The 27,178-nt window shown below is 45.3% G+C and overlaps 1 protein-coding gene across 1 annotated transcript; it reads left to right on the top strand.

Moving 5' to 3' along the window:
• The first annotated feature begins 1,770 nt into the window (after positions 1–1,770).
• On the top strand, positions 1,771–27,046 carry LOC149371453 (serine/threonine-protein kinase haspin-like). Its single transcript, XM_089580151.1, has 13 exons — positions 1,771–1,815; positions 6,014–6,112; positions 10,551–10,601; positions 12,742–12,798; positions 14,908–15,011; positions 18,530–18,694; positions 19,050–19,112; positions 19,190–19,284; positions 21,771–21,844; positions 22,642–22,870; positions 24,332–24,419; positions 25,366–25,571; positions 26,847–27,046. Exons 1-13 carry the CDS (start codon positions 1,771–1,773, stop codon positions 27,044–27,046), a joined length of 1,476 nt encoding a protein of 491 aa, XP_089436277.1.
• The last annotated feature ends 132 nt before the right edge of the window (positions 27,047–27,178 follow it).

Here is a 27,178-nt window from a genome sequence, read left to right as displayed (position 1 = left end):
TGGAGGCGCACAACCACAGCGACGGCGCGAGGTGGGCCCCCGTTTCTCCACTGTCGTGACGTCATCGTGTCACGTGGCGTGACGTCATGTATCACGTGATTTGGAGGCGCATAACCACGGTGAAGGGCTGAAGTGGTAGCTAAAGTAGTATGCTTCGCATAAAAGAGGGAGGGTGAACAAACGGGCACTTCGAAGTCACAGCCCGCCTAATAAGTGCGGCTCGAAAGCATTAACCTTCGAAACTCTTTTAATAGCCGCTTTTCTGCTTCTCTAGCTGATAACACTCATGCGGCACTATGCCGCGAGATTCTGTATTTAATCCAGCAGAATCAAAATAAAATGGTTAGAGTATTCACACTGCCACTGATGTCAGTTAAACCCAAGAGCTTAAGCACAGTGGTCGTGTCCGCCTATTTATATACTATCCTATGGTTTTTCGTTGTTTTTGCAAATTGATTGATAAAACTACAATTGCCAGGTCTTTGCACCGACTGTCAACCAAATGTGCGGTATATTTTGCTGCGTTAGCAATATACCAGCCCTCTTTAGGCGAAAAGGCCACTGCCCGTATGTCTGAAGCCTCCTACCTCGGCAAGCGCCCTCCAGAGGAAGTCCTCGCTGGCAGTTGAACCTCCTGGCACCCACCATTAAACCGTGTCCAAACCGACCTCCAATACGCTACAGAAGCCTCGCCCATCGGCACCTATCCGCTTCCATCTTACAGAAGGCCTCCACCCACATCTATTTTTCACAAGCCTTCAACTATCAGAAACCACGCAGTACCGAAACATAGAAGAGATGGTGAAATTAGGCTCCCACCCACAGCCCCCCAAGCTTTCTCTCTGGGACGATTCCTCCCTGTAGTATCTCCACCTTGCGACCACCTCCACCCCCGCTCCCGAAGGGCTCCACCAACCACCCACCTTACTACCAATTACAGAAGAGATTTGTGTGCTTCTAAAAGTGATTGTAAAAGTAGGTTTAGCTGAAAGGGCACTTTGAGTTGTTGTTGTTGTTGTAGCCTACGACAGAATGGCACATACCCACTCTGGGGGATCGGCCAAGAATCGGGTGGTAAAGGTTGGTATTCACCTGAACGTATTGGCAGCTATCTCTATTTCTTCTTTCTCTACTCCGATGAGATTGGCTAGCACGTTCCTTGAAAAAGAGGGTAAGGCATGATACGAGAGGAGAACGCTTAATGTAGTTATCCTGATCATAATGATCGTTCACACGATGTAAAGCGCACTAGTGCACCATTAGCCAATTATAAGTCTTCCCACTTCCTATGAACATTAACATGTCTCAATAGCAAAACACAGAACTAAAATTCAAAGAAAATATGTCGTTTAGATGAGAAGAATTATGGCACAGTATAAATAGCGAGACCGGCAACCTTTGTAACAGCTTTCGGCTTCGAGTGGGCATCACCAAGAGTTCTCATCGGTCGAAGCAGCAGTCATAACGTTTGCTCATCCACGAAGTTACAGCCAGGATGTCGCACGAGGCTCTGAGCGCCCGCTGCTCGTGGCGCTGCGTGACCGGACGATGACGACGACGAACGTCGAGAAGATTCGCTCTGCCTTTGCATTCGGTCTCTTCCTTCGTCTCACGCATTAGGCGCACAGGAAACTAGCATCGCCTGCGGGTCGGGGTTGGTCTCTGGTTCCCCTGAAGCAGACAGCGAAGCGGGCAAAGCTGTGGAAGGCCTACAATCGCCTGGCTGTGTCTACCGAAAGCACATCAGCTGCTTCTGGTTGAGAGGACATCATGACGAGCCCGAAGCTGTCTTGCGACGGAAAGCCGGAAAGTGAGGTGAGTGTAATTCGCTCACGTTTGTGCTCTGTAGGAATGTAATATGAAATCGCGGTTTATCAAAAAAAGGTTAGAGCCAGCATGGTTTGTGAGGAAAATTTTATGCCGCATACAGGAAGAGCTTTTGTCTCTCATTGATATGCAATTTTGATGATTTGGGGGTCTCTATAGCAGTGTGTCGCGGAAATGCCAATTATTTTACGTCTAAGGTAACAAGCAACTGTAGACTGGGTGCCTTTAATAAGCGAAGTAAGGCATATTTAGGCCCCGCCGCGGTGGCTCAGTGGTTACGTCGCTCGGCTGCTGACCCGAAAGACGCGGGTTCGATCTCGGCCGCGGCGGTCGAATTCCGATGGAGGCGAAATTCTAGGGGCCCATGTGCTGTGCGATGTCAGTGCACGTTAAAGAACCCCAGGTGGTCGAAATTTCCGCAGCCCTTCACTGCGGCGTCCCTCATAGCCTGAGTTGCTTCGGGACGTTAAACACCAATAAACCAATAAACCAAACATTTTTAGATATCACCAGATTGTCACGTAGTGCTGACGGCAGTCCGGCGAGCAGGACGACAATGAAAACGGCTTTTGAAAGAAGCGGTTTATTGGGCAGACTTTCGCCCACAAAGAACTCAGACTCAGTCGCTGCGTATCAAAGAGTGCGCTCAGCTATCGTCAAACAGAATGCCCGCCGCTACCGACCATGCTCAATTTAAAGCTGATAGCGAACTTTCGAGATACGGCGTGACAAGTTAAGACAACAGTCTGGAACAACATAGGATCTGTGCCGCCTGGATGCGAGCAATCGAGATAAATCTGGGCGCGTCTTTCATAACAAACAAAGAGATAAAGCCGTGCGCCAGCCGCTTTGAGGAATGAACAAACAAACAATACAAAGATTCGCGGCATTATGAGACGGTAACTGGATTTTATTTAACGAGCCCGATACACATTGCGGCCGAGAGCTGCTGCACCATTCTTACAATTTCTAGAGAGCTTATTGCATTGAAGGGTAAATGAGCACGAGTACGAGTACTGCGAGTGAGGTAAGCTTAAGTCATACTGCCCCTGGGGTCTTTGCTTAATTCGGCATCTGCTATTGAGGCTGTTGTCACAGCAGGCGTCAAAGCGATTTTGCCGATGAACGACGTACAGTACATGTCGCTCCCGCGCAACCAAGAATGGAGCTATGCCAGCCGGGGTTTCGCGTTCTGGCTAGGCGCTTGGTCAACGGCTCTTGCCAAAAGCAGCCTTCATAATTGTTGGTTTGGTCTATAGTTCCACGTCCGAGCCGAGTGCGTGCACATGTTTAATACCTTTTGCGAGGACCGGAATATTAATCACTGGCGTGTCGCTGGAAGCTTTTTGGACTATTGGCGATTATCAGGAGCTGGAAGGGGCTCCTCATGTAATCCAATATAGCGGCCTAACAGAAGCTTCTTCTGGGGTCAGCATAGGTGTACTCGCACTTGTTTTAAAATATCACGACGAATTTCTTGTTGTTCGCCGCTGATGGCAGCCTCCGGCGTCAGGCACACGTTCTTGTTTCTCGAAGATCTGGTGTAATAACCGAGATACAAGAAACATTCTTAGTCTGGTGTTCGAAAACAGCCGACGTGAGAATGAACGGTCCACGCATGCTTTGTTTGTTTGTTTGTTTAGTGGGGTTTAGCGTCCCAAAGCAACTCAGGCTATGAGAGACACCGTAGTGAAGGGCTCGGGAAATTTCGACCACCTGGGGTTCTTTAACGTGCACTGACATCACACAGTACATGGGCCTCTAGAATTTCGCCTTCGTCGAAATTCAGCCGCCGCGGCCGGGATCGAACCGACGTCTTTCGGGTCAGAGCCACCGCGGCGGGGGTCCGCGCATGCTTTAGAGAAAATTAAAGACTAGTGACATTGAAAATGAAGACTCTTGAATAACAGGAAGATGGCAAGATGCATCCAATATATTGAATTCAGCACTGCAAGAAGCAGGCCCATTTATTGTTATGCTGCTTGCGCATACAAAAGGCTAGAACGTTTGCCAGGCACTGTCGGTGGAATTTCAAGAGATAAAGCTGCACGTTTCTGCATTTGTTGTGCTTATTAGTTTTATGATTCAGAAGCAACTTTAGACATTAATATAAATTCATAATCCTGCATACAGGTGGGAAGCCACAAGAATGAGGTTTCGTTTTTTGGAGTGCTGTTTACTCGGTGCAGATAACCACGCCTTTGCGCCAGAAGGTTATCCGCAAACAGTGGTCTCTCAGTAGTGACCTTAAGAATAAATTAAATGACCTCATTGCGCAACTTGTCGTCGCTTGTGTGTATTTTGTTTTGTGGCGGCGACGCTGCCTAGCCGAGGCCCGCAGGTAGCCTGCACGGCCAATGTACCCGGCGCTGCAGAATCTGCGCCTCCTCCTGTGGACAATTCTGTCTGACCGGCTGGAGCAGGATGGAGAAGCGCTCTTTCTGCAGAGCTGGCACACGCGCTTCTTTGTTGTGCGGAGAGGCAGGCTGGGAGTGCCAGCCTTGCAATATTAGCCTCCTTTCAGTGCCTTTTCATGTATTACTTTGTTGAAGTTTGTGTAAGGCCGCATGAACTGCGCCTTTGAGTGCTGCATTCTGTTTTTTTGTTTTGTTTTTAGCAGCTTTGCGTTGTTGTTAGCCTTTGCGTGCTACTCTGCATATTGTGTATAGGCCAGATATAGTGTATTGTGTATAGTGTATAGGCCAGATTTGTGTATCTGCAGTACCTATCTGTGTCTTGCAGTTTTGATTAGTGCTTTTGTATCAACCCCTTCCAAGTGGGGGGGGGGCGCTTTGACGGTACACAATAAACTTCTCTTTGTGCATAGAATTATGTTCATCGGATTTTATTAAGTCCTTCTTCCTGTCTGACTCACTGATTGCAGTGACAATAACGGCTTGGAGAAATAACGAAATTCAAAAACAATGACAATGAAATGAAACCAGAATGAAAGCATTATATCACACCTCGCTCTTCGTGCACAACACAGCATCATACCAACGTCCCTGTATGCCGTAATAAGGCTCGTCATTATATCATGCGCAAAACTTTTCGCGATCGAAATGGGCCCGTCAGTCATATGTGCTCTGGGATATTCGTTAACAACGAGCGCCTTAATAGCATTTACAGAGGCTCTTGTACTCCTGGAACAATGCTTTTCTTTATATATAGTTTGGATCTTGATCACACCTGCGCTGCTACGCTCCTGCAAGCGTTCCGATGCACCACTGAAATTCTCTGCATCCTTGTTCTCTGTGTGTTGCTGGTACCTCAAACCAGTACAATGACACTCAGCGGCTCTTCAATATCATTATCGTCCAAGTATCCCTGCAGCAGTTCTCCTTATACGTATTTTCGCAGCGAAACGCTTACAAAAACGCCTTCTTGTCCCGGCCTACTGATCATGTAACTGAGCAAACTACGTGGTTCCCGCGCATCAAACCATGGTAGACTAGTTCGCGGTACCGCAGCAGCGTGGCCTAAGTTTCATGGAAACCACCATATTGCTGGTTACAATTCATGTCCCCTGCTCGATTTCCACAAATCGCTAGAGGCAGAATCCGGCTAACTGTACTTCTGGAGACTTAACAGTCATGTCTTCCTAAAAGGTTAGAATTTATCTTGCTTATATGAGCCTGGTTTTGGAGACCCATCCACTAGAGATGAACAGATCAAATAAAAATGTCTTTATATTAAACGTCTGCGAGGCACCTTTACTACAAGTGATGGCTGCACCTTGTTTTTAGGCCCAGTATAAGAAAATAGCGGTTTGTTTTTTGACAGATATTACATTCCCGTCATTGTTTAGTCATTGTTTACTAGGTTTGTCGCTCTTTGTTTTCTACAGCAGCAGGTAATAAACAGGAAAGGCACTGCGACAGTCATTCTGGGTAAGCATCTGAGTCGCGCAGTACGAGAACAGACGGCATAGGAATAACGGGAGAGGACCACGCATGGCCTAGGACCTTCATGGTCGGGTGCAACACACATAATGTTAGCACCGGCGGGTAACAGCTCAAGGCTGCAAATAGAGTATTTTTCAAAGCAAACCGGAGAGATAAGCATGTGAATTTTCAGTCTATAAGCATGAATGTGTTATCCGCCGTAAAGTGGAGCATTGCCTATTTTCGTAAACAGGCGTTTTGACCGCACGTGTGATTTCTTACACTTCGTTTATTTCACGCAGAGAGCGGAGGAAGCTACCTCCGCTACGCCGGACCGAGTGCTTGCCGACGTTCTTCCGAAGGGTCCCGAGCGGATAGAATGGCAGCTTGGCATGACCAAGGTGAGTTTCGTCCTCGGCGAAATAAGTGCGCAAGCCAATGTCATTCGGACGAGGCGGGCGGCCTGAAACTGCATTTCCTCATGTGACCATATGATAGTTGAGCAACGTACTTAATCTAAACCACTACTTAAATGGCTCACGACTCGTTATATTTTAATAAACAGCGCAAAGCGTAATTTCTAACCGGTGCCTTTGGAAGGTTCCTTAGTGAAAGCCAAAAATACCATCACGGAGCGGAAAATTAATAAGAATACCCTGCTCGATTGAGACGGTGGCCACTCTTTTGGAGTAGCGGCGGTTGTCACGCATCGAATTAAATGCTCATTTAGACGAAGGCTGGCCAGGCTTCTCTAGTGCATGCCAGGCACGGCCCGACCCCGAGGAACTTCTGATCTATCCGGCCCGGGCCGGTCAGCCAAGAGTGTCGGTTTAGGCTGGGCCCAAAAGAACACAACTATAAGCGCGCTGCAGAAGCGCTGATGTCCTTGTTACTGTGAATTTCAAAAAAAAACTGCTTCGTTTTTGCAACAGAGCTGTAAAATTCTCTTGCTTTTGGTTCTCTGTGACTTGGTCCTTTTTTTATTGTACTATTCTGAAGGACGCAAAGCGGCCTGAATACTAGATGTACCAAATTGCTGAATATAATCTTCTGAAACCAAATTTGTGCCTCTTAATTTCGGGTTTAATTTTCACAAGCATTTGTCAAACAGCAATCGGTTCGCTACCGTCACGCAAGAGGTGGCGCCAGAATATAACGCAGCGAGGTGTGCTCTGTAATGGCTGTTCAAACAGCAGAAGCCTGGTTCTCCCACTCTTGCTTGCCTCTTACCGTTCAGTAAGAACTAAGCACGGCAACATACATAATGCTCAGATATTTTACGTAATGAAGATGCTGACTTCTAGAGGGCCCATGTTTCGCTGAAACTGAAAGATTGTTAGCGCTGTCTCATCTTATGCAATTAGCTTACAAAGCTTTTGTAGGTATAAAGAACACCAAAAAGAAAGGGCATGACATCACAGAAGAAAGAGGTCTTAGAGATACTGTGCTTTCATTAGGAACCGCTACAACACTGCGCCTGGAGAGGTATGAGGACTTTCAAGGAAATATGTAAATCAAATAGAGAATGGCCAATTCATCATATATGGGCATGAAGCCGATAACACTTCTGCGTCATGTCCTCAAAGGGTATTCAAGTGTCCCCTCCAATTTTTCATAGGCCTATGCAGGTTATACCTAGAATTTTCGGCAATATCAGACAATAAAAAATTTCGGGACATCAGCTACATATTTAGAGAGCAAATTTATATATGCCCTTTATATAATCAAGAAGCAGTGCGGTTTCCCTCTACGAGGACAATTTCTTAAGAATGAACTATAAAATGGAACCGAAAATCTGTCGTGAGATTTAATAAAAAGCAAAGAGAATGCTTCCTCGGCCCGCACACTATGTGAAGAAGGATAGAATGAGCTACATTTTTCAGGACACGCTATAAAACAAACTTAAAAATAGAGCCCTTCCCGCTGAAAAAGCCACAGGCCGAAGGCGGCTGATGTTTGTGTAAAAAGAGTAAATCTTTATATTCCAACTTCTCGACGTGGGAGCTACGAACACTGCCCTGTTAGTGCGGATAGCTCAAGTTACTGACTTGAGATGACGCTCATGTTCCGTATTTAGCTTCATGAAGAATGGGTTTGCGACACATTATACTAGGTCTCAAGGGCAAGCTTCATTTCAGTTTTGATGAGATGTGACTTCGAAGAGTGGGCTACCTGACCGGATTGTCTAATGGGTAACAGTTAAATAAAAGTTAATATCACACGTGCTGACACCTTTTAAATCACCGGTACCCAGCAAGTCTTCGGGAAGATGGCAATTGGCAGGACTAACCAACTGGTGTGAGGTGTTGGGTCTGAGTTAGCCAGCTCCTCGAGGTCTCCGGCTTCGTGTCGTGCACGGGCACGCAGAGATGCGAAGTTAGAGCGAAAGCAAGGAATTCAGCTACTAAGTTTACACGGGGCGTATTTAAGACCAGAACGAGTCCATACGGCTTAGTTGTGCACTGTATAAATCAATAAGGTGCTTCCCAGGTACCCGCTTTGACCCTATGTCCGACGAAAGGCCGAGCTGCGGGAGTCACTATGCCTTGTGGGATGAAAGGACACCGTAGCACGGGTTTGTTTAGACGAGCTGTGTGAAAGACACTTTCCGGAGATGCACTCGGGCCACGGCACCGGTCGCATTCCTAGCACAGTTCGGTCGGAAGATTCCTACGGTATTGGATCTGGCGTTCATACAAAGTGAACAGAAGAAAGGAGTCCGATGTCAGGGCAGCGGGACAAGTGTTGTGGGGCCGAGGCACAGGCACTCACTCTGGCGGCGGTCGTGCAGGCATCCACTAATGCGCACAACGTTCGCTAAGCTGCCGGTGATTCTGTTTACGACGGCTCTTTGGGAAACAATTGCGGCTAGACATTCCGTCCGAATCACCACCCTCTCACAACAACAGACAGGCAGGCGGTGAGGAGAGGAGGCCATTAGTGAGACTGCGTGTTCGAATTGGGGTGATGCGGGTGTGTTCTATACCTCGCATACATTCGAGACCCCCTTGAGACATCGAGAGATTCCCAACATATCGCTAATATGAGCATTGCGACACCATTGTAGCAAAAAACCTCCAATTACTGACAACTGCCACGACAATATGTAAGTTGAAGTATAACACTTTGTGTGCTTACAAAGCGAAGCCATTAACTTTGATTAAATACTCCTTCTAAATGCTTCATAAGATTGGGAAGGCTCCGTCTTTCACCCTTTCACCTTAACATGAATCTAGAGCTGAGCTTGATGGAAGAGTGCAATAAATATTGATGCCATGGAAAAAAAATATTGGTTCCTCTGGCTGAAGCAGAATAAGATGTTCTATTCCAGTCAAGTTAATTGTTGACCTGTCCATCCTTGCATGTCTACCACAGCTCTGACGCACGTTACACTTTGCATATTCGTATGTTTATGTTTCTTAAAGTGAAGCATTAAAGGGCTGTTTTGTTTATGCTGTTTAGAAAAACTGCGTTGAACCAAACCTGAGGCTTATTTCCACGCATATCAGTAAATTCAAATTTATGCTGTAGTCGATTCAGAAACTGCGTTCTGTTTTTGTGCGCCAACAGGCTAGCAGATTCGGACAATGCTAATAGTTTCCCCATTTTTATTCTGTCAGCGCAAATAGGGCAAGCTGAAAAGCTACCGATCCATTGAAGTTGCTTCAGGTACTATTCTAGATGGAAAGAATTAACGGCTTTTGTGCGCAGATCCGAACTTTCTTGACACAGTGATCTTTGGTAGTTTCTTTCACCGTATGTAGAAAGGAGAAAACGTCCCGAGGGCCACAATTCGCGAATATTCTTTCGCGCCGTTTCTGCTGGATATATATTTTGTTACAGCCCATTAAATTCAGGCAGCTTTAATTGCGATTTTTGGAGGTCGTGCCTTCCAGGACGCATAGCATAACCGTTAGCGCTCCTGCTTTGATGTCTTTCAGGAATTAAATAATACAACTATTATTATCCCATTCGTTAAGGCTTCAAATTACTAAATAAGACAAAAAAATTTCCCTACGCTACTTTGCTTTCGGTGTCTGTTGCTTCCTTTATACAACAGCGGAAATGTGATGTACCGGAAATGGGTGCACACCTGAGTTCCTACCTCGTTGCTTGACGAACTCGCAGTTGGCTGCATCGCAGCAGAGTAACTGATCTTGAAGGCCTTTTTTTAAGGCGAAAGCTTTTAATGCCTCATACTGTCGTTAGCAGTCGCTGTCGGCAGCCGTGTCGACAGACGCGTCGGCAGATTCGTCCGGCTTTCGGCGTCCCAGCTTAATAAGAAACTGCGCCGAGGGTGGGCATCGAACCAGAGCCTTTGGCATTTGAAGCGGAGACGCTACCACTCCGCCACGAAGGCTCAAGTTTAGAGCATGAATAAAGGCGCATCTAGTGAATGCATAGGTTTCATAAATAAAATAAAAGAAATAAAGTGAAGGAAATGAGAAATAAAAAATAAAAATAAGAAAATACTTAAAAATAAAAACAAAATAAAAATAAGATATGAAAATAAAAATAAAAAAGAATAAAAACAAGAAAAAGAGCACAAATAAAAAAATTGAAAAACAAAATAAATTAATAAAAACAGCGCTAGGAAACGCTTTCGCCTTGCAGCACTTTAGAGAGCCGAAGTGCCCCCTGAATTTTTTTTTCATAAAGCATTGGTCAGACCTTCCCCATTGAGAAGAAGGAAAAGGTCGCTGACCTTTTATTTATAGATTATTTATTTGATATATTTATAGATTGCGGTATAGGCATTTGTAACCATTCGGTGTGTGTGTACCGTCTCCACATTGAAAAACACCAAATCTTCACATAAACTCCTTCTTCTGTTTTCAGTCCACGCAGTCCATTTCGCCGGAGACGAAGCGGCCAGACTCTGAAAGGCGGGTGCGTAATGCTGCGTCGTGCTACGTAATGTACGTAATTGTACGGGATGAACAGCTGTAGCTTTATTGTGAGCGTAGAGGCTTTCGGTATCACGCACACTGGTGGCTTGTTCTCGCACCGCTGCTCTTAGTTGCTGAAACAAGGTAAGTGTGACGAAGAACTTTTTTCGTAAGTAATGGATATTTGGCTCGTGTAATAGAGCTCTTTTTTTACTGCTCCATGAAGACGGTCGTGAGAGAGCAGGATGCACCAAAAGGCTAATGCAATTTGATGTCCGATAAGTGACAGCTACTATTATAAAAAGCGATCTTCAAAGCCAATCCCTGCAAAAGGTGTGAACAGCAAACAGCTTACCGCCTGCATTTCTGTTGGTGTTAAATTTTCTCCGATCATTTCTCCAAATCTGTCCAAACTGACTGTGCAGAAATATTTGGTTAAAGTAGCTGCAATAAACTCAACAGTGAGGAGTAAAAATGGAGACTCGGACCTCGCGATCTGTTCGCACTTGCATGCAGGATATAGCCAATTCAGTGCAGGAAAATGACACAGGTATGATAATTGGATCACAGCTTCTAGGAATTGCAAAGCATGAATTCTGGCTGCATTTCAAAGCATCGGTCAAAGCTGTTTATTTATGTAAAGTCGTGCTTCTAAACGAAACCCACTGACCACTTTTGCGTAACCTGGCCAATAAAAGGCGATCACATCTACCTGTGTTGGCTTCTGCGAGGCTGTCACGCGAAAACTCGGACACCTATTTACCGCTTCCATCACATGTAAATGCGTATGGACACAGATTATGTGTAAATACCGAGTTATCTTCGAGCTATTCCTTAGCAGTCCTCTTTATGCGTGTCCAAATGTCGGGATTGAAAACAAGAAGAAAAGTATACACGCGTTCAAATAAAACGATCCTGCCGCTAAATTGGTTCTTGTTCGTGGGCTTACCGGCCGCGTGTAGCAAACTTTTGCAAAAGAAAGCACACAAAGAAAAGGAAGATTTAGCCATTCTTGTTTTAGGTATCTTCTGTGAATGTTTTTTTTTTTTAGGTAAAGCTGCTTACAAGATAAAGGAGTGTCATCATCACCTAGTGCTCGTGGCGTGTACTAATAATCCACCAGCTCTAGCACAAAAAATTATGCAATGTTTACGCTCTCACTGCGTAAATCATTAGCGTTAGTGGAGCATAGTTAGATTGATCGCAAGCGTGCTGCGCTGTTTGGTGTACGAAGCTTCACACGGCTCCTTATATCCTTGTTGTGAGGTCAATACTCTGACCCATCTACAGCGCTGAATTCATGTAGTGGACACCAGGGCCTGTACACGCTCATATGGAAATTCTTTAGCGACTTCCGTGGAAAGGTATGACGTCATCATGGCTTAAAGACCTGTGTCCACGCTGATTGGTACACCGAGCGCTGGCGCATAAGAAGTTCACACTATATCTCTCCGTCAGTCGCAGTCTTCCCATTGCAAATGAGGAGCCAAGCGAGCACATTACTCTCCTCGCCGAGAAGCTCCTGTTCCTTCTCACCCGCTCTCTTGACTCCATCCACCTTTGGTTATTCAAGTAGCCAGATTTTTTGCACAAGCGCACGATATCTTGATAGGAGCATCGCGAATCTTTCACCGTCGGTATGATCGAAGCCGATCGTCTCTTCGAAGTGCAATGAACTTCACAGGAGAAGACAAGACAGAATGGAATAGGTGCAGAATTGAAATTTGTACCGAGTCTTCAATCATTTTCCTAAGATAACTTTTAGTGCAACCTCAGCGGAAACCTATTACTAGCGTCCATAAATCGAGTAGATCCTGTTTGCAAACTGACATATTCACCGGTGTCAGGCTGATATGGGCAGAACGTCTCCCATAAACAACCTTCGCTCTCAAATATGTGCCAGCTTTAAACGTGCATCCAAGAGCCAGGTCTCGAACGGGAGCAGCATTAGAAAACAAATTCGCACCAGCGGATGTTTTGCATATTTCGAGCTCATGACCTGCGACCACAAAGCGGCGATGGGATTTAGTAAGCATTTTCTGATGGATGTTTCCTTTTTCTAATGCGGACATGAATATCAACGAGCTAAACAGCATTCATTTCTTTTAGGAATATTTGACCACTGACTCTTCTCTTTTCAGGGACGACGCGGTCAGGAAGAGGATCACGGTGCCAGCAGCTCTGGTGCAACAATATGCGTAAGGAAAGAAGTTTGAACCGTGTATTAGCTACGGTTAAAAAGGTCTCCTCTTCGTGACTGCTTAACTGAGGATATAGAGGCGTAACTCTTAAACTTAGAAGCAACTGTATCGAGTCTGACATTTGATGATTGGTCTACGCAGCAGCTTCGTACACTCGTTAGCACGCTTAACACGAATGACAGAGCGTGGCTGGGAGCGGCGTGGGCTGACATCAGTGCCGCGACGTGCTGCGTGCTGTTGCCGAGATAATACCTCGGTATGTTTTCGGTAGCTGACGATAGCTAGATCACAGCTCGATTTGACTACTCAACTTGTTCTTTCGGTTGTATCTAGGCAGCGGGGTGAGTGTGCTCACTTGACTGTTTCGCGACTTTTCTCTACTGGCCGCGGCTGACGCGGGCGCAAAAAACACGTTGCCGTTTGCTTATCTCAAAAAAGCGTAAAAGTGGCGTGGCTTCAGACCGCTCGAGCGTTTTGCCAGGACGGCCTCAAAGCCGGTGAACGAAACAAATGAAGATTCGGAAAAGCAGAGCAAACGTGGGCTTGTGGAGTTTGTAAGGATGGGACGATAAATTTTCAAATCCGGTGGCATTGGAAAATTTCGTATCAAGAGTGCCCGGATAGCAGCCCGCGGCAACAGTTCACTTGGTTCCCAGATTATCCCAAAGAGCAATCTGTTATAAGCCAACCGGTATGCTTCATCGGCTTATACCATTCCGCTCTTTGGATCTCTGGCCAGAGGCTTCTTAGTTTACATAATTATGCCGCTGCGGCATCCAATGGTTTCTATGCTCAGATGCAAGCCCGGGAGGCCCGAGTTAGATCCCGGCCGCGGCGGTCGTATTTTGGTGGGTGCAAAATGCTATACGCACGTGTTCTGTGCGTTGCCAGTGCACTTTAAAAACTACAGGCATGAGAAATCATCCGCTGCCCTCCACTGTGGCATCCACAACCGGAGTCGCTTTGGGACATTAAATGTTATAAAACCAAACCAAGTTTTCCTAAAGAGTCAGTTTTTTATCCCAAGGGATGCTGTACATAGCGCTTCTCGCTAATAACCAGACATTAAAACCTTAGTTTGAAATGCATCGACGTGTCTTTCTTGCTCATGACACGAGCAGCTCTTTCGAACCTGCACTGCATCTGCAGTGCAACGTGGGCGAAACAGGAAGCCAGACACTGACCTGCGAGAGCACAGTGACGCACGCTGTCCTAGGTTATGAGAAATGAAGAACCTGTGCAACGATACCACCGGATTTGAAAATTTATTGTCCAATCTTTACATACGCCACAAAACCACGTTTGCTCTGCTTTTCCCAATCTCCATTTCTTTCGTTCACCGGCTTTGAGGCCGACCTGGAAAAGCGCTCGAGCGGTCTGAAGCCACGCCACTTTCACGCTTTTTGGAGATAAGCAAACAGCAACGTGTTTTCTGCGCCCGCGTCAGCCGCGGCCTATAGGGAAAAGTCGAGAAACAGTCAAGTGAGTGCACTCACCCGCCGGCTAGACACAAGCGAGAGAACAAGGTGAGCAGTCAAATCGAGCTGCGCCCCAGCTATTGTCAGCGACCGCAAAAATACCGAGATATTATCTCGGCAACAGCGCGCAGCACTTCGCGGCGCTGGCGTCAGTCCAAGCCGCTCCCGGCGTAGCTCCCGGCCACGCTTTCCGTCATTCATGTTAAGCGTGCTGACGACTGTACGTCTCCCCACTCCCATCAAGTGGGCCACCTAGAGCCGCCCCATGCGTAACTCTGGTGGAAGATATGTTTTTCTTTTCTCGCCTTTTTTCTATATAACTTTATGAGATTTGATGCTAGAAGACATGCAAGGGCATATTTATAAGCTTTTGCCAATCGCTTGATATTCATGCCTCGAATCGCTCACAGAAGAGATTTTTAAGTATGTTTGCTACCGAAGACTTCTGCGAGGGATCAATATCGTTGCAGCTGTTTTTTATTCTTTGTTTTATTTGATGTAGTCATTTAAGACCAGAACCAAAATCATTTTTGCCTGCTCTATTCGATTCCATATCCTGAGCGTCCCATTTAAGAATGTATATTCTAGATCCTGACAGTGACAATATTTTACTTTTCATAACTTTCAGTGCCCTCACAGCTGCCGGAAATGCTACAATGACTGCCTGAACAAACTCATGACTTTGTGCGATAGCGAGGATGTCCTGGATTTCGGCCGAGCCTTGAAGCCATCGTGAGTCTTTATGATTCGGTTGTTTATGACTGGTTGCATCAATTGCGTATGCCGTCGCTCTACAATCGGATTCCGCAATAGTAGCAGCAGCTATTACCACCTATCCGGTACCTGAATTCAAAAGCTTTTCTCTGGCGAGTACGTGTCGCTATTGGGCGCCGATATCAATGTCTGGTTTCTACAGGAAGGGGTAAGATGAACGTGGCGGAGCACCGTTAAGAATCGGCTTAGAGTGCGAATAGATATCTGAATTAGGCTTTTTGTCAGCGATTCTAGCAACAACCGCAGTAAAAGCTCAGTGTTAGGTATAGAAAAGGAGGCAGATCGTGTCAGGCATGCATATCCACATCAACGAATACAGAGGGTAGTTAGCCTCTTACAATGCATTTTTTTTTCATACAAAAAGAAGATCGTGGATGGAGGATGAGGGAAAGTAAAAAAAAAAACAAATTACGCAAGTGGCTAAGTAAACAAACAAAAACGATCAAAAACAAATTAGGAAAGAAAACAAAAATGACCAGTGAGGGCCAGAAAGAAATCAACAGCCTAAAAACCGCGTAGTTTCACTAGCTAAAATCGGGTATTAAAAGCCTTTCAGCGCACTTCACGTCGTCGAATAATTAACAAGATGTGTAAATTTTCGGTAAAGTTAGTAGAAGTGCGGGAGTATTGAAAATTTCGAAATGCATCTCATAGGCGTGAAACTTGGCTCGTATTTGAATCGATAAATCGACATTTGAGAATTTCCAAATTTTCGGCAGCTATCGAAAGCACGCGACTCATAAATTGTTGCAAGGCAAAACTGTAATATCAAAGAAGGTTATGCTGAGTTAAAACTGAAAGTACCAAGAGAGCATTACAAAGGAATTCGTTTCGATTTCTTCTCCGTCATTTTTCGCGTGGACCGATTACAGACGGACGCCGCTAGCTTGCACCTTGCGCGAAATTCCACAAGTGGGCTTTCTGTCATATGACCTAATAAGAACGAGTTGGCCGGCCACCCGCTTCGAACAGTGATGACGCCAACTCCAGTGGCATTCTTCCCGTCACCTCACAAACCTTCTAGCCTGAACTCCGTCTTTCTTTGGTCGACTAAGGAAAGCATATTTGCGGAATTTTGCAAGCTCCAGAAAGGGAGAGTCGGGGGTGTTCAGCTGGGTGAGCGATCATGTAAAAGTTTACTTGAGTAAAACACGCTTTTGGGCAAGTTGGTAACATTCTTGATTCATATTGCAGCGAAGAAGCACAAACACACGTAGAAGGAACACGCAAAAAACACGGACGAACGCTGCACTCACAACTGGTTTACTGCGAAAAGATTTCGAGCTTAAAATGGCTCACGCATCCGCGCACTACAGAAAGAAAACCATAACAAACACGTGCCAAGAAATAACATCTTATCATAATGCCGCAAAAAGGTTGAATTCCGAAGCGTACAAAAAAAACGAATGCATCACTAATGCAGCAATCTGCTTTTTCCTTTATGTGATAGGCCTCCAGGAGTTCACGTGCCGTTGGGAGTAAACGAAAAGATGGGAGTAAACGAAAAGACCGTATCCACTAGACGCGCCTTTGTTCATTCCGAACCATCGAGCTGGCATGGCGTAGTGGTTACCGTGCTCGTCTCGCACTCCGGAGACCCTGGTTCGATTCCCGAAGTCGACCAAATTCCTTCTCGGTTTTATTTGTTTATCTGGTCTGACTGGAAAGCTTAATTAGGCTAATCGGTTAATTAAGCAATGAACCAAACTCATTCCCCCTTACTTGGAGCATCACTATACGATCCCTTTAATTGGTTGCATGGTTACTAGCCAAAGTACAATTGGCGCCGTTTGAAATTCGCACATTGTGACGTCACGACCATTTCGACCAATTTAAAAGCGTGACATTTTTGTCGACAACGCCTGCTTACAGCGATGAAGCATTAAAGGCTTCCACCTTAAAATATCCTGACCGCATGCATAGTTTACCGTTCGTGACCTTTCCCACCAGTCCGTGGCGATGGCGGCTGTCGGCACGCTCTTTCGATAGTCGTCCGATCGGACGCCGATTGGCGCGTCACTGGTCATTTCGTTTACCTTTTTGAAAAAAGTCTCCTCATTCCAGCATCAGTGAATGTCCTCTTTGCCCAAACCCGCATTGTTTTTCCAGGAGTACAGTTGCCGGCCAGTTAGTTCGACATGACGACAAAGAACGGCGCGAACACAAGATGTTGAAGCGCCTGAGTCGGACACCTTCATCATCTTGTGTCTGCACAGCGAAACCGAGCGCTTGTCTATCTGAGCCTCCTCATAAAGTTTCACCGCATTTTCTCATTTTCGCCAGTCTTCGTTTTCTTTTTTCTCGCGGCGGGGCGCATTTTAACTCTTCCTTCAGATAATTCCCGCATTTCCTCCGGTCCCTAAAATTCCCAGTTATGTAAAAAAGTTGAATTAGCCGTCATGTTATTTTTTACTTCCCAATAGTGTCGCTTAATGAATTTCAATTGTTCCTGACTTTTTGAGGACCATATTTCAGGTTGCGCACTGTTACGCTCTGTAATTAAGTTGTATACAATTCTGTGTATATCATTTTTTAAATAGTGCATAATCAGTATAGTTTTGTTCAGATGTAGAGACCATACGCTACTCACAAGCAAAGAAGGGCAGCAGTTGCGTTTTGATCTTTTTCCTGACACCTTTTAAGACAAAATCCTTTAATGGCTCATGCTCGTGGTGTCCGTCCGTGCGCTGGAATCGTGCCAACTGTGGCCTCTCCTCCGCGCAGCGACGCAACCTCCTACCCTTCTTACCAACCGGCGCGCAGGTGGGGGGCGCAGCTGTGCATAGCAACCTTGACGTCACTTAGTACACGTAGAACGAGCACGCGCGCGTCGGCGGTTACAGCTGCACCGCCGCTCCCTCGCCAGACGTCTCGTTGCAGTCGAGTGAGTGAGACGCATTGCTCCGAAGCGGCCCAGTGATTCCGCGCCAAGCGGTTCGGGGAAGCGGCAGTGGGTTGACCACAAGGCTTTTCGCAAAGCACACTTTAGAATTTCCAAAGTGTCTTCGGTAATTTTGTTTACACTGAACAAATATTCGAGTTTATATTCGAAGGTGTTTTTTCTTCATATTCGTATGCGATTCTTTCTTCGAAATTTCCATATTGACACACCCCTTGACATTATCGCTGCTCATTAGCATCACGATTATTTCAGTTAAAAAAAATGCGTGCCTGGCTCTTGGAAGACTAAGCCAGAAATTTGGAAAACTGCTGCCACATATCACATTTTTGAGAACTCAACATTATTTCTGCAGTTTATCTTTCAACCTTAGCAGCTTATTCAGCGAAGTGTGAGCCGACGTATATCAAATGAAGCAGCGCGTCCCCTAATAACTCTCAAATTGGCGCCTTAGTGCATGAGGCTGCAGATACCCATTCTTTTCTCTGACGTCATACACAGCGTTACTCTCCTTTCTCTGCGTCAGCTGAAGTGCTCTTTTAGCATACTGGATGCACCCCCGTTGCCTTGCATCCAGGTTCAAGGGCACCAAGCTGAAGAAGATCGCGGAGACCATCGACTCGGAGACGTACGTCGTGGTCACGGGCAGCAAAGCGCAAACGGCAGTTGACACCGTCGTTCAGCTGTACCCCATAGACACTCACACCGCCTCCAAGGCCTACTGCAACCTCTTCACCTGCAAGTACGGATACCGTTCACCACATCAAAAAAATAATGAAGGAGGGGGGGAGGCTTTGCGCGTGCTGATAAGAGGAGATCTTCTGTTGTGACGGCTTAATTTCCAGCTTTTAGGTACGATTGCCTGTTTCGAGGAGTATTATCGCTGGTCCATCATAGGACTGAAGGGCAATAGCATTTCAATACTTGACGTATGCTGCCTGCTAATTCATTCATTCATTCATTCATTCATTCATTCATTCATTCATTCATTCATTCATTCATTCATTCATTCATTCATTCATTCATTCATTCATTCATTCATTCATTCATTCATTCATTCATTCATTCATTCATTCATTTTTGCTCGTTTGCTGCAGGAAGCTCAGTGACCTTCACATGGGAATCAACAATAAAAGCTTCGGATTCAGGATACTGCGGAGGTAAAAAAACCATGGCAGCCTGAAAGTTGATTTATCGTGCTCATAGCTATATCCACACTTTTTGTTATTTTGTTCAGGATCGTCTTCGTGGACGACACCCTCCCGGAAAACTTTGCCAAAGCATATGAGGAATTCGCCAAACCCCGCTCACGCCCTTATCATCCGCCACCTGGTGAGTGCTCAATGCGAAGTTTTTTGCAGACATTTTGTGCCCGGGCATTCGGCATTACACCATTACAGGAGATTACGCTGCTATTAAAAAACAAAGAAAGTACTTTTTTTTTTCTACAGTAATGCCAGAGTATTCATTTGTTCATTACAGTTTATTTTCCCCTGACTCCCTTCATCTGCTACATAAATAGCACGCGTTCCCTGCTGTGTGAGTTTGCACTAACCTGCCCAGCACAACAGTCTTGCCGTGCAGTCGCGCCATCACAGGTACCTAGCCTTTAATTCTTTCTTTGCCTGAATACACCATTATCTGCGATTGATGTTAATTCTGAAAAGTGCTTGCTAACTCAAATACGCCGTTTTTTAATTTTAAAGGCTTTGGATATAATACTTATTTTGGTTGAGACAGGACAGTAAAGAATATAATTCTGGATGCAGATTGGCATTTGCTCTAAAAAATGTTCGGATTTCTTGAGCCTTCCTGTGCGAAGTTTATTGCTGCCACCATCCGAGAATACCTTCAGAAGAGCAATGCTACTCGAACGGGTGGTATTACGCTCGAATTTTGAATATACTTTTTTGTATCCGTATTTCCAATCTTCAGCCCTGCAGCTGTAATGCCCGACGGGAGACGCAGATAAAAAATAAATATTTAAAATATATCTGGCCTCTGCCTTATTGCTCGCTTTATATTCGCGCTTAGCAGTAGCATGTAAATGAAGCCAGCTAACTGGTACGAAGGCTTCGTTTCGCTTCTCAGACACAACAAAAGCCAAAACACACCCACACATGAAGCTCAGCTCTGAAAGACGTCACGTTTCTCTAGTCGTGAGGCGAATAAGTATAGCAGATGGGTAAGTGAAGCCCAGCTGTTCGAAGCGCTGCTCGTAGCAGTGGTTCACACAGCCGACTTCATGCTTCGTTTTCCCTTATATGCCTACTTTCAGAAAAAAAAAAATGTCGAAAGTTGTCAGAAGTGGTGAAAAATTTAACGTACCGTGTTTACTTCTGGACCGCGCAGTGCCGCTTTTTTCTCAGCTACAATGCTCGAAAATTTTACACCGGAAAGTCAACTCGACCTGTGACCCCCGGTGATGAGTTCCAGGGCAGCAGCAATACATTAAATGTGCCACTTAAAACCTCTGCTTTGTGCAATTTTCCCAAATGCTGCGAAATTCCCCCTGCATCACTCAAATGTGCTTTCAGAATTCAAAGGTTTTAGTTTCTGTAGTAGGTAGCCTAGTAGCACACCTTTTTCTACCATAACTATCACATAGCTAAATTATTAAGGCAGATGTTGATATCGCTTACATATACCTACAGGAAAATTTAATGTTGATAGTAAAGTTAGTATCTTTGCCCGTGCATTTTACAGGAAACCGAGAGCAGAATATTGTTTTGGGAGGGAACAACAAGAAGTGTTGGAAATAGGCTGCTGACAAAGTCGTCCATGTTCAGTAAAAATGTAGACACGCTGTGGAGCAAAAAGATTACAAAGGTTACTACAGGCTATCAGCGAAAATAAAGTTACAACGAACATGAATAACAACGTCTGCGAAGCCGAGACTGTAGACTGCAGAGGAAAATATATGGGAACAAAAAATAATTCCGTGTGTAAAAGAGCTCTTTGTAAGGAAACGCTGAATGATAATTCAAGAGGCAGTAATTCTATTTATTATGCTGGATAGAGAATAACCAAGATTTACCTGGAAGGTATACTTGTGCTGCACGAGCGACCAATGTAGAAATATAAAGGCTCTGAAGCTATGCGTTTTGATTTCAAGGGCATGTGATTAGTCGCTCAGAAGCTCTAGATTTTAGGGATGCTGAATAAAAAACAAGCCTATCAGCAGTAGACGCTTCTATGCGGAGATTATTTTACTGGTGGCGTGGAGGCAGACCGGTAAAATTGTACAATCACACACATGAAAAATAACATTGCTTAGAACATAACAATAATCAAGAGTGTGAAAAGACCAAAATATTGCATAAATTAAAAAAAAAACACTAAGCTCGCCACCACCCCTATTTGAAAGGAATGCCAATGAGATCTCTCTCTCTAGCGGTGAAGAAAGGCTCTTCTTTGGATTTCACTCACCCCCAAATGCGGAGTACTATAAAATAAAGAACAATGCACACAGTGGCAAGCCAACGTATTGCGGCATAGCCACACCATATCCAGCGTAGCATTTGGGTGAGGGTGCACATTTTCCCAGGGATGCAAATATTTATCCTCGGGGTCGGAAAATGCATGCCAGTATTGTTGAGCGCAGTGCTTCAGAAATTATTTGGTACAAACATCATGTACGTACACTCGGTTTTTCTGTTCTATTCCATCTCGTTTAAAGTGTCGCTGAATGTGACGCACAAGTTCCTAAAACAACTTCATGTGTGAATACAGAGCAAGTAATGTAAAAATGCATGGATATGAAAGGCCGAATACGGGCGCGTTTAGGATCTTTGGATAACGCTTGCTTTCTACCGCAGATCTGCGTCCCAGGGAGCAGCGATACATCCTAGTGGAAAGCGACTATAGCGGCACCAGCATACTGCAATCCAAGGCAAGTTGCGAGAATACAATGAAAGTTGTGAGAATCTTCAACTCGAAGAACACTTGCGACACATTTTACAGAAAGTTCTTTCGTGGCACTCACTATTCTCTTTACCGCGCCACGGAGTATGCTAGTTCGTCTTCTCTTCCGTGGAACTCTTGACCGTTTTTGATGGCTTTTACGCATGGAATCCTAAAAGCAAGAAAACATCGTCGCTTATTCAACGCTCTGTCTGCCGCTGTTGAAAAGCACCTACACGTGGGGATTACTGGAAATTGGACGAGTGAATGCTTACCGCAACGTAGTCTAACGGGTGTCATGAGAATAGTCAAACACCCTGAAACGGGCAAACTGCAAACGCCGTATAAACCCCGTACCCCTCCATTTTTTCTTCAGTGCCGTGTCTATCGGAGGCTGAGGGAAAGAAAAAGATGTCAATTCTAGAGCAATAATGGCCGAGTTCTGAGAACAGCAGGGTATCTGTTTTCAAGTTACTAGATCGCACATGTAAGGTAACGAAATCAATAAAAAGTTCGTAAATGAAGAAAGGCAAAGGTATTGCAATGCACAGTACGGCGGTAGAGTATAACTTTGAGCTACGTTGTCATTCTGGTGGTGGATTTAAGTGCCCACAATATTGTAGTTTATACGTTCTTCGCATTGAAAATTGCGCTAATGTCGGAGCCATATTGTTATCGTTATAGGTCGCCTGGTCTCTTGTTGCTAGGATAGTACTAAAGCGCTTGAGGATAGAAGTAAAGCTGCAACGCACCTTAGCAGGGCGCATCTTCTTCTCTATGGCGCAGCTCAAACCGTCGCAGGCGATCAGCATCATCGGCCAGGTGGCATGCACGCTGGCAGTCGCCGAGCGAGAGCTGCAGTTCGAGCACCGGAACCTGCACGAGGACAACATCAAGGTGCTCCCCTCCACCAGCAAGAACCAGCACTTCCTCATCGACGGCCGCACCTGCTGCGTCAAAGGGTCCGGGATCAAGGTCACCCTCTTTGACGACAACTTCAGCCGGATAACATACAGTACGTCTGTTCTCGAAGACCACCTTTCTGTCGAGAGGGTCCTAACTACTACTGCTATCGTATAAAGATCCAAAGATCTCTGATGCATGGATTTGTGCGCTTGTTCGAACCTTTCAGTTCTATACCTCCTCCATGGTCGTCTTCACTTCTCACTTCAGAACCTTCTTTCTGTTCTCATCTTTGCCGTCGTCGAAGCTATAACCATGATTTTAGAATCACAAATCTTCAAAATATATGCTTGAGAGAGGACGTTATAGTGAGTCGAGACAGATCAAGATATTCTGCTGATGTAGAGTTCTTGTTTCTGCTACAACATTTGCTGATGAAAAATATAAAGGCTGACAGTGGCACACAAGAATGAGCACTTCAAGATTTTGTTCTTATCTCATGCGACAATTTTTCTATATAAAAATAGATAACATTCATATGTGCGCGAGCAAGATTAGAGTGAGCCTTACAGTCTGCACTGAACGCCAGAGAATATGCGTCATCTATACATCGAGAGATGTAACTTCCTTGGATAATTTGATGTGACTTGGGCAGAGAGCACGCTCGGCTTAAACTGCGGGGTGTATATAATCTACTGCTGATGTGTATTTAAATCTACATTGACTTCCCTGCCCTATAATTTAAAGAATAAAGACTCTTCTCAAGTTTATCTGCACGACTTAGGTTGCACATCAAAACGTAGCGAATAATTTTCCTGTACAAGTGTGTTGATGACTACAATGTCGAATGAATTTTGTGTTCTTAAATATTCTACCAAAGCTGTGTTGATCGTCCTTTTGTCGCACTCTTTTAAAACACTGTCTGTCTCAAAAATACAAAGCCCACCGGGATAGCCACACGGGGCCTAAGGGGTTATGGCACTCGGGTGCTGCCCCGAAGGACGCGGGTTCGATCCAAGCCGCGCGGTTGCATTTCGATAGATGCGAAATTCTAGAGACCCGTGTACTGTCTATTCCCAGCGCACGTCAAAGAACGCTACGTAGTCGAAATTTATGGAGCCCTTCAGTACGGCGTATCTCATAGCCTGAGTTTCTTTCCAATGTTAAAAGCTACAAAACCATAAAAACCATAAAGAAAGCCCACCGGGTTCGCGTATCGACTTTGCAGCCTGTGTGATAAGATCTTGTTCTCATACCTCAGAAGCTTAAAACTTCCAGCGATGCCACAATGCTTAGAGGCCGGCATTAAGACATTAATACTCGTCCTCATTATATCCACACCGCTATTATGATTGAAGAAGCGTAGCTTGTTGGGCCAGTTGGTGCATGGTAAGTGAGAAAAAAGCGGAAAGGACGTGTTCACAAGCAGGAGAAGTACTTCTCCTGCTTGTGAACGCGTCTATTCCGCTTGTTTTCCGCTTACTACGCTATTATGATCTCTGTTGTCTTGAACTCCACAATTTTGTCTACTGTCTCCTGTCTTTATTTCATCTCTTCCATTCTTTTATTACAGATAATGAAATCATAATGCGGATGCGGAACTACAACCGCGTTTACAAGGAGAAGACTGCCATTTATCTCACAATGGAAAGAATTATCAAGTAAGAAAATATTTCCTATGACTAGACAATTTTGTACTGAGTGCGCACTTTCAGCTGACTATCATACCAAGGCAATACTGTATACGCGAATTTTAAGCGTTGAAAAAGTACATCGCCTTATGCTGCAGAAAATAGGAATTGAATTATTTTGCGTTTGTTCGTTGTCATCACAAGGAGAGCGGCAGGCCTTGCACCATATTTTATCAGTAAATACCCACTGCGAGCAATACAGTGTGGCTTTTTCTTGGAAGAATAAGCTCCAGTGCAAGCTATAAGGCTGGCCGTCAAGTTACAGCTCACAATAAGGTAAGCCGCTCTGAATCCGCCCACAGCTTCTCTGTTATATTGCCTGAGAGCAACAGGGCTGGTAGGAGCATCGCTGAAGGCACGTGCATCGGCATATATGTGTCTTCATTTCTGTCACTTAAACAAGTGGCGAAACTTTCCAGCAGCGAGCTCTTTGATAATCAACAATGGGAGCTCCTTCTCGCTGAAAATGTTGAGCTCTTTGTTTACTCGAAACCTCTAGCTATTTGTTAAGTAATTTGAAATTTAACATGAATCAAGTCTTGATTAGAATCTGTCATTAGATGTTAGCATCTTTTTATGGTAACTATAACAACTCATTGAACATATACTGCTTCGAAACTGCCCCGCTTCTGAACTCATAACTGTAACCAGAAGAATACCATGGTTCATACAGAAATGATTTTATTAACATTATATTATAATTTTCTCGTTTCGATATTCCCAATTGCAATCTGCACTAGTCTTGGCGGAAAGTGACGTTTAAATATTCGAGTATTTACTTCGAAGTTATTTGTCGAGAAAACAAAGATAAAAATGATTTTTTTTTCATGCCTCAAAAATTATACTGTTAGTGAGCATAGTAACTCTGCCGTTTCGTGCGAACATCATAGCCTGATGGAATGTGTCCTCGTGAAAGGGACCGTTGGGACGTATTCCACCCGGAAACCAACGCGCTGTGGCTCGCCTATCTGTGCGGCCACCTGAGCGACTACCTGACGGTGCCGAACCCGACCGGCGACTGGCAGCGGAAGCTCGAGCTGCTCGCCTTCATGCAGCGGGACCTGCACCGCTTCCGGTCGGCAGACGAATTTGTCTGGAACTACATCAACAAGCTCGGACACAGTGAGTTCAGCTTTTGATCGTTTCTCGCGATCGCTCGAAAGAGCAACTTTGCTCAACAAGGGGAAGCTTTGGGCCAGTTGGTCTGACGTGTTGGAGAGGAGGAATAACCGCAAACTTGACAGGACTGAAGAGCGAGAAGAGGACAGGACGAGCGGTAATCAAGCCTTTAGCTTCAACCAACTCAAGCAACTTTGCGATGGAATTTTGAAAAACAACCGAAACGATTGCAACCTAACAGCGTAACTATTATACTGTGACTCCACCCTGCTTACAAATTAGGAACAATTCAATCAGTTGCCAGATTAGTTTCGCCCTGTTAATTGTAATAGTTTTAATAATGAAAACTCTTCCCCCTTGGTTGGGTACCCCGTAATTTATGGCTTCAACACCACTCCCGCACTACAACAATTGAAGCCAAACATCTACTTCAACTATGGCCATTTATTCAGATTCCGAATGCTTACTATTTGGAAAAATAGTATGCAGCGCAAAGATGGCTATGAAGGGAAATTAATGCACTAGAAGAAGACTGCTGCGCCTTGTCCGGTTTAGAGTAGAATACAAAATAATTCCTGCATAGCTGCACTCCTTGTTTCTAGAAGGAAATAAAATTTTGTGTGCGAGCAAAGAACACGCTGTGACTCCCAGTGTGGGAATTCACAGTGCACGAACTTTGCGCCGTAATTTCAAACTACCTACTTTCATTTCGCAGTGCTACCGCAGTCGCATTTCAAACGTTCTGGTGCCATGTGCGCACTATTTGAAGCTCGAATAGTCCTCCAGAAGGCAAATGTTACGTCGCTTGACACATTATGAAACTGACAACATAATGCCTTCAAAGAAAATTTATAGATCCTCTGTTCCGAGAGAACGAGAGTTTAAGAACCTTTGTTGGTAGAAATTATGCTCAGTCCAGAACTGCAATTTGTGTCCCCGCCACTTCTCCGCTGCATATATCTATAACTTTTCATTCGGGACAAATTTACAGCCATTCCCCTCAAAGCGAGCAATGTTAAAGAACTTGCTGATGAACCAGTTTCTTAACAATATTTCAACAACGGAGGCGGGAAAATACAATGAACAACGTGCAAACGGATTAGGCGCCTTTTTTCTTCATCGCCCTCAAGCTTGTGCACTGTTTTTGCCGGTGCTCGTTTTAGAACAGCTCCATCAAATCGGCGCACGTGCTCGGCTACAGCCCTTTCTAGACTCATGTGTCTTATGCGCACTGATGACCTGCATTAAGTGACCTGACCCGCCCCGTTTCCGCCGCAGTACACACGGGCCACGACTACCAGCCGCACACGTGGGGCAGCCGCCCAACCACCTCGCCCAAGTCCTCGTCGGGCTTCCTCAGCTTCTTTCACTGGAAGGACCGCAAGAAGAAGGACCCCGCGTCTGCAGGAGGCCCAAGTGGTGCCACGTCCGCAGGGGGCAGGTCTACAGAGCAGCATCGTGGCCGACGTCAGAAATAGAGCCGCTGTCTTGCTCCCTCGGTTGTCCTTGCAAAGGCTGCTGTAAGTTGCGTGCGTGCACGGAGTGTAAGCTACCCGGGCACTTCCTTTAGTAACTGTGTGGATGTGCGCCCAAAATACGATGCATTGTTC

The sequence above is a fragment of the Amblyomma mixtum genome, chromosome 1 (genome assembly GCF_055824585.1).
Source record: "Amblyomma mixtum isolate Tamu chromosome 1, ASM5582458v1, whole genome shotgun sequence".
Classification (NCBI taxonomy): domain Eukaryota; kingdom Metazoa; phylum Arthropoda; class Arachnida; order Ixodida; family Ixodidae; genus Amblyomma; species Amblyomma mixtum.
This window is presented reverse-complemented; position numbering and strand designations above follow the sequence as displayed.

Bases quoted from the DNA above. Each gene is read 5' to 3' on its own strand.
- LOC149371453 (XM_089580151.1), top strand. From the start codon at position 1,771: ATGACGAGCCCGAAGCTGTCTTGCGACGGAAAGCCGGAAAGTGAG. The intron at 21,845-22,641 runs GCAAGTTGCGAG...TCTATGGCGCAG, and splicing joins CCAGCATACTGCAATCCAAG to CTCAAACCGTCGCAGGCGAT. The intron at 22,871-24,331 runs GTACGTCTGTTC...CTTTTATTACAG, and splicing joins CTTCAGCCGGATAACATACA to ATAATGAAATCATAATGCGG.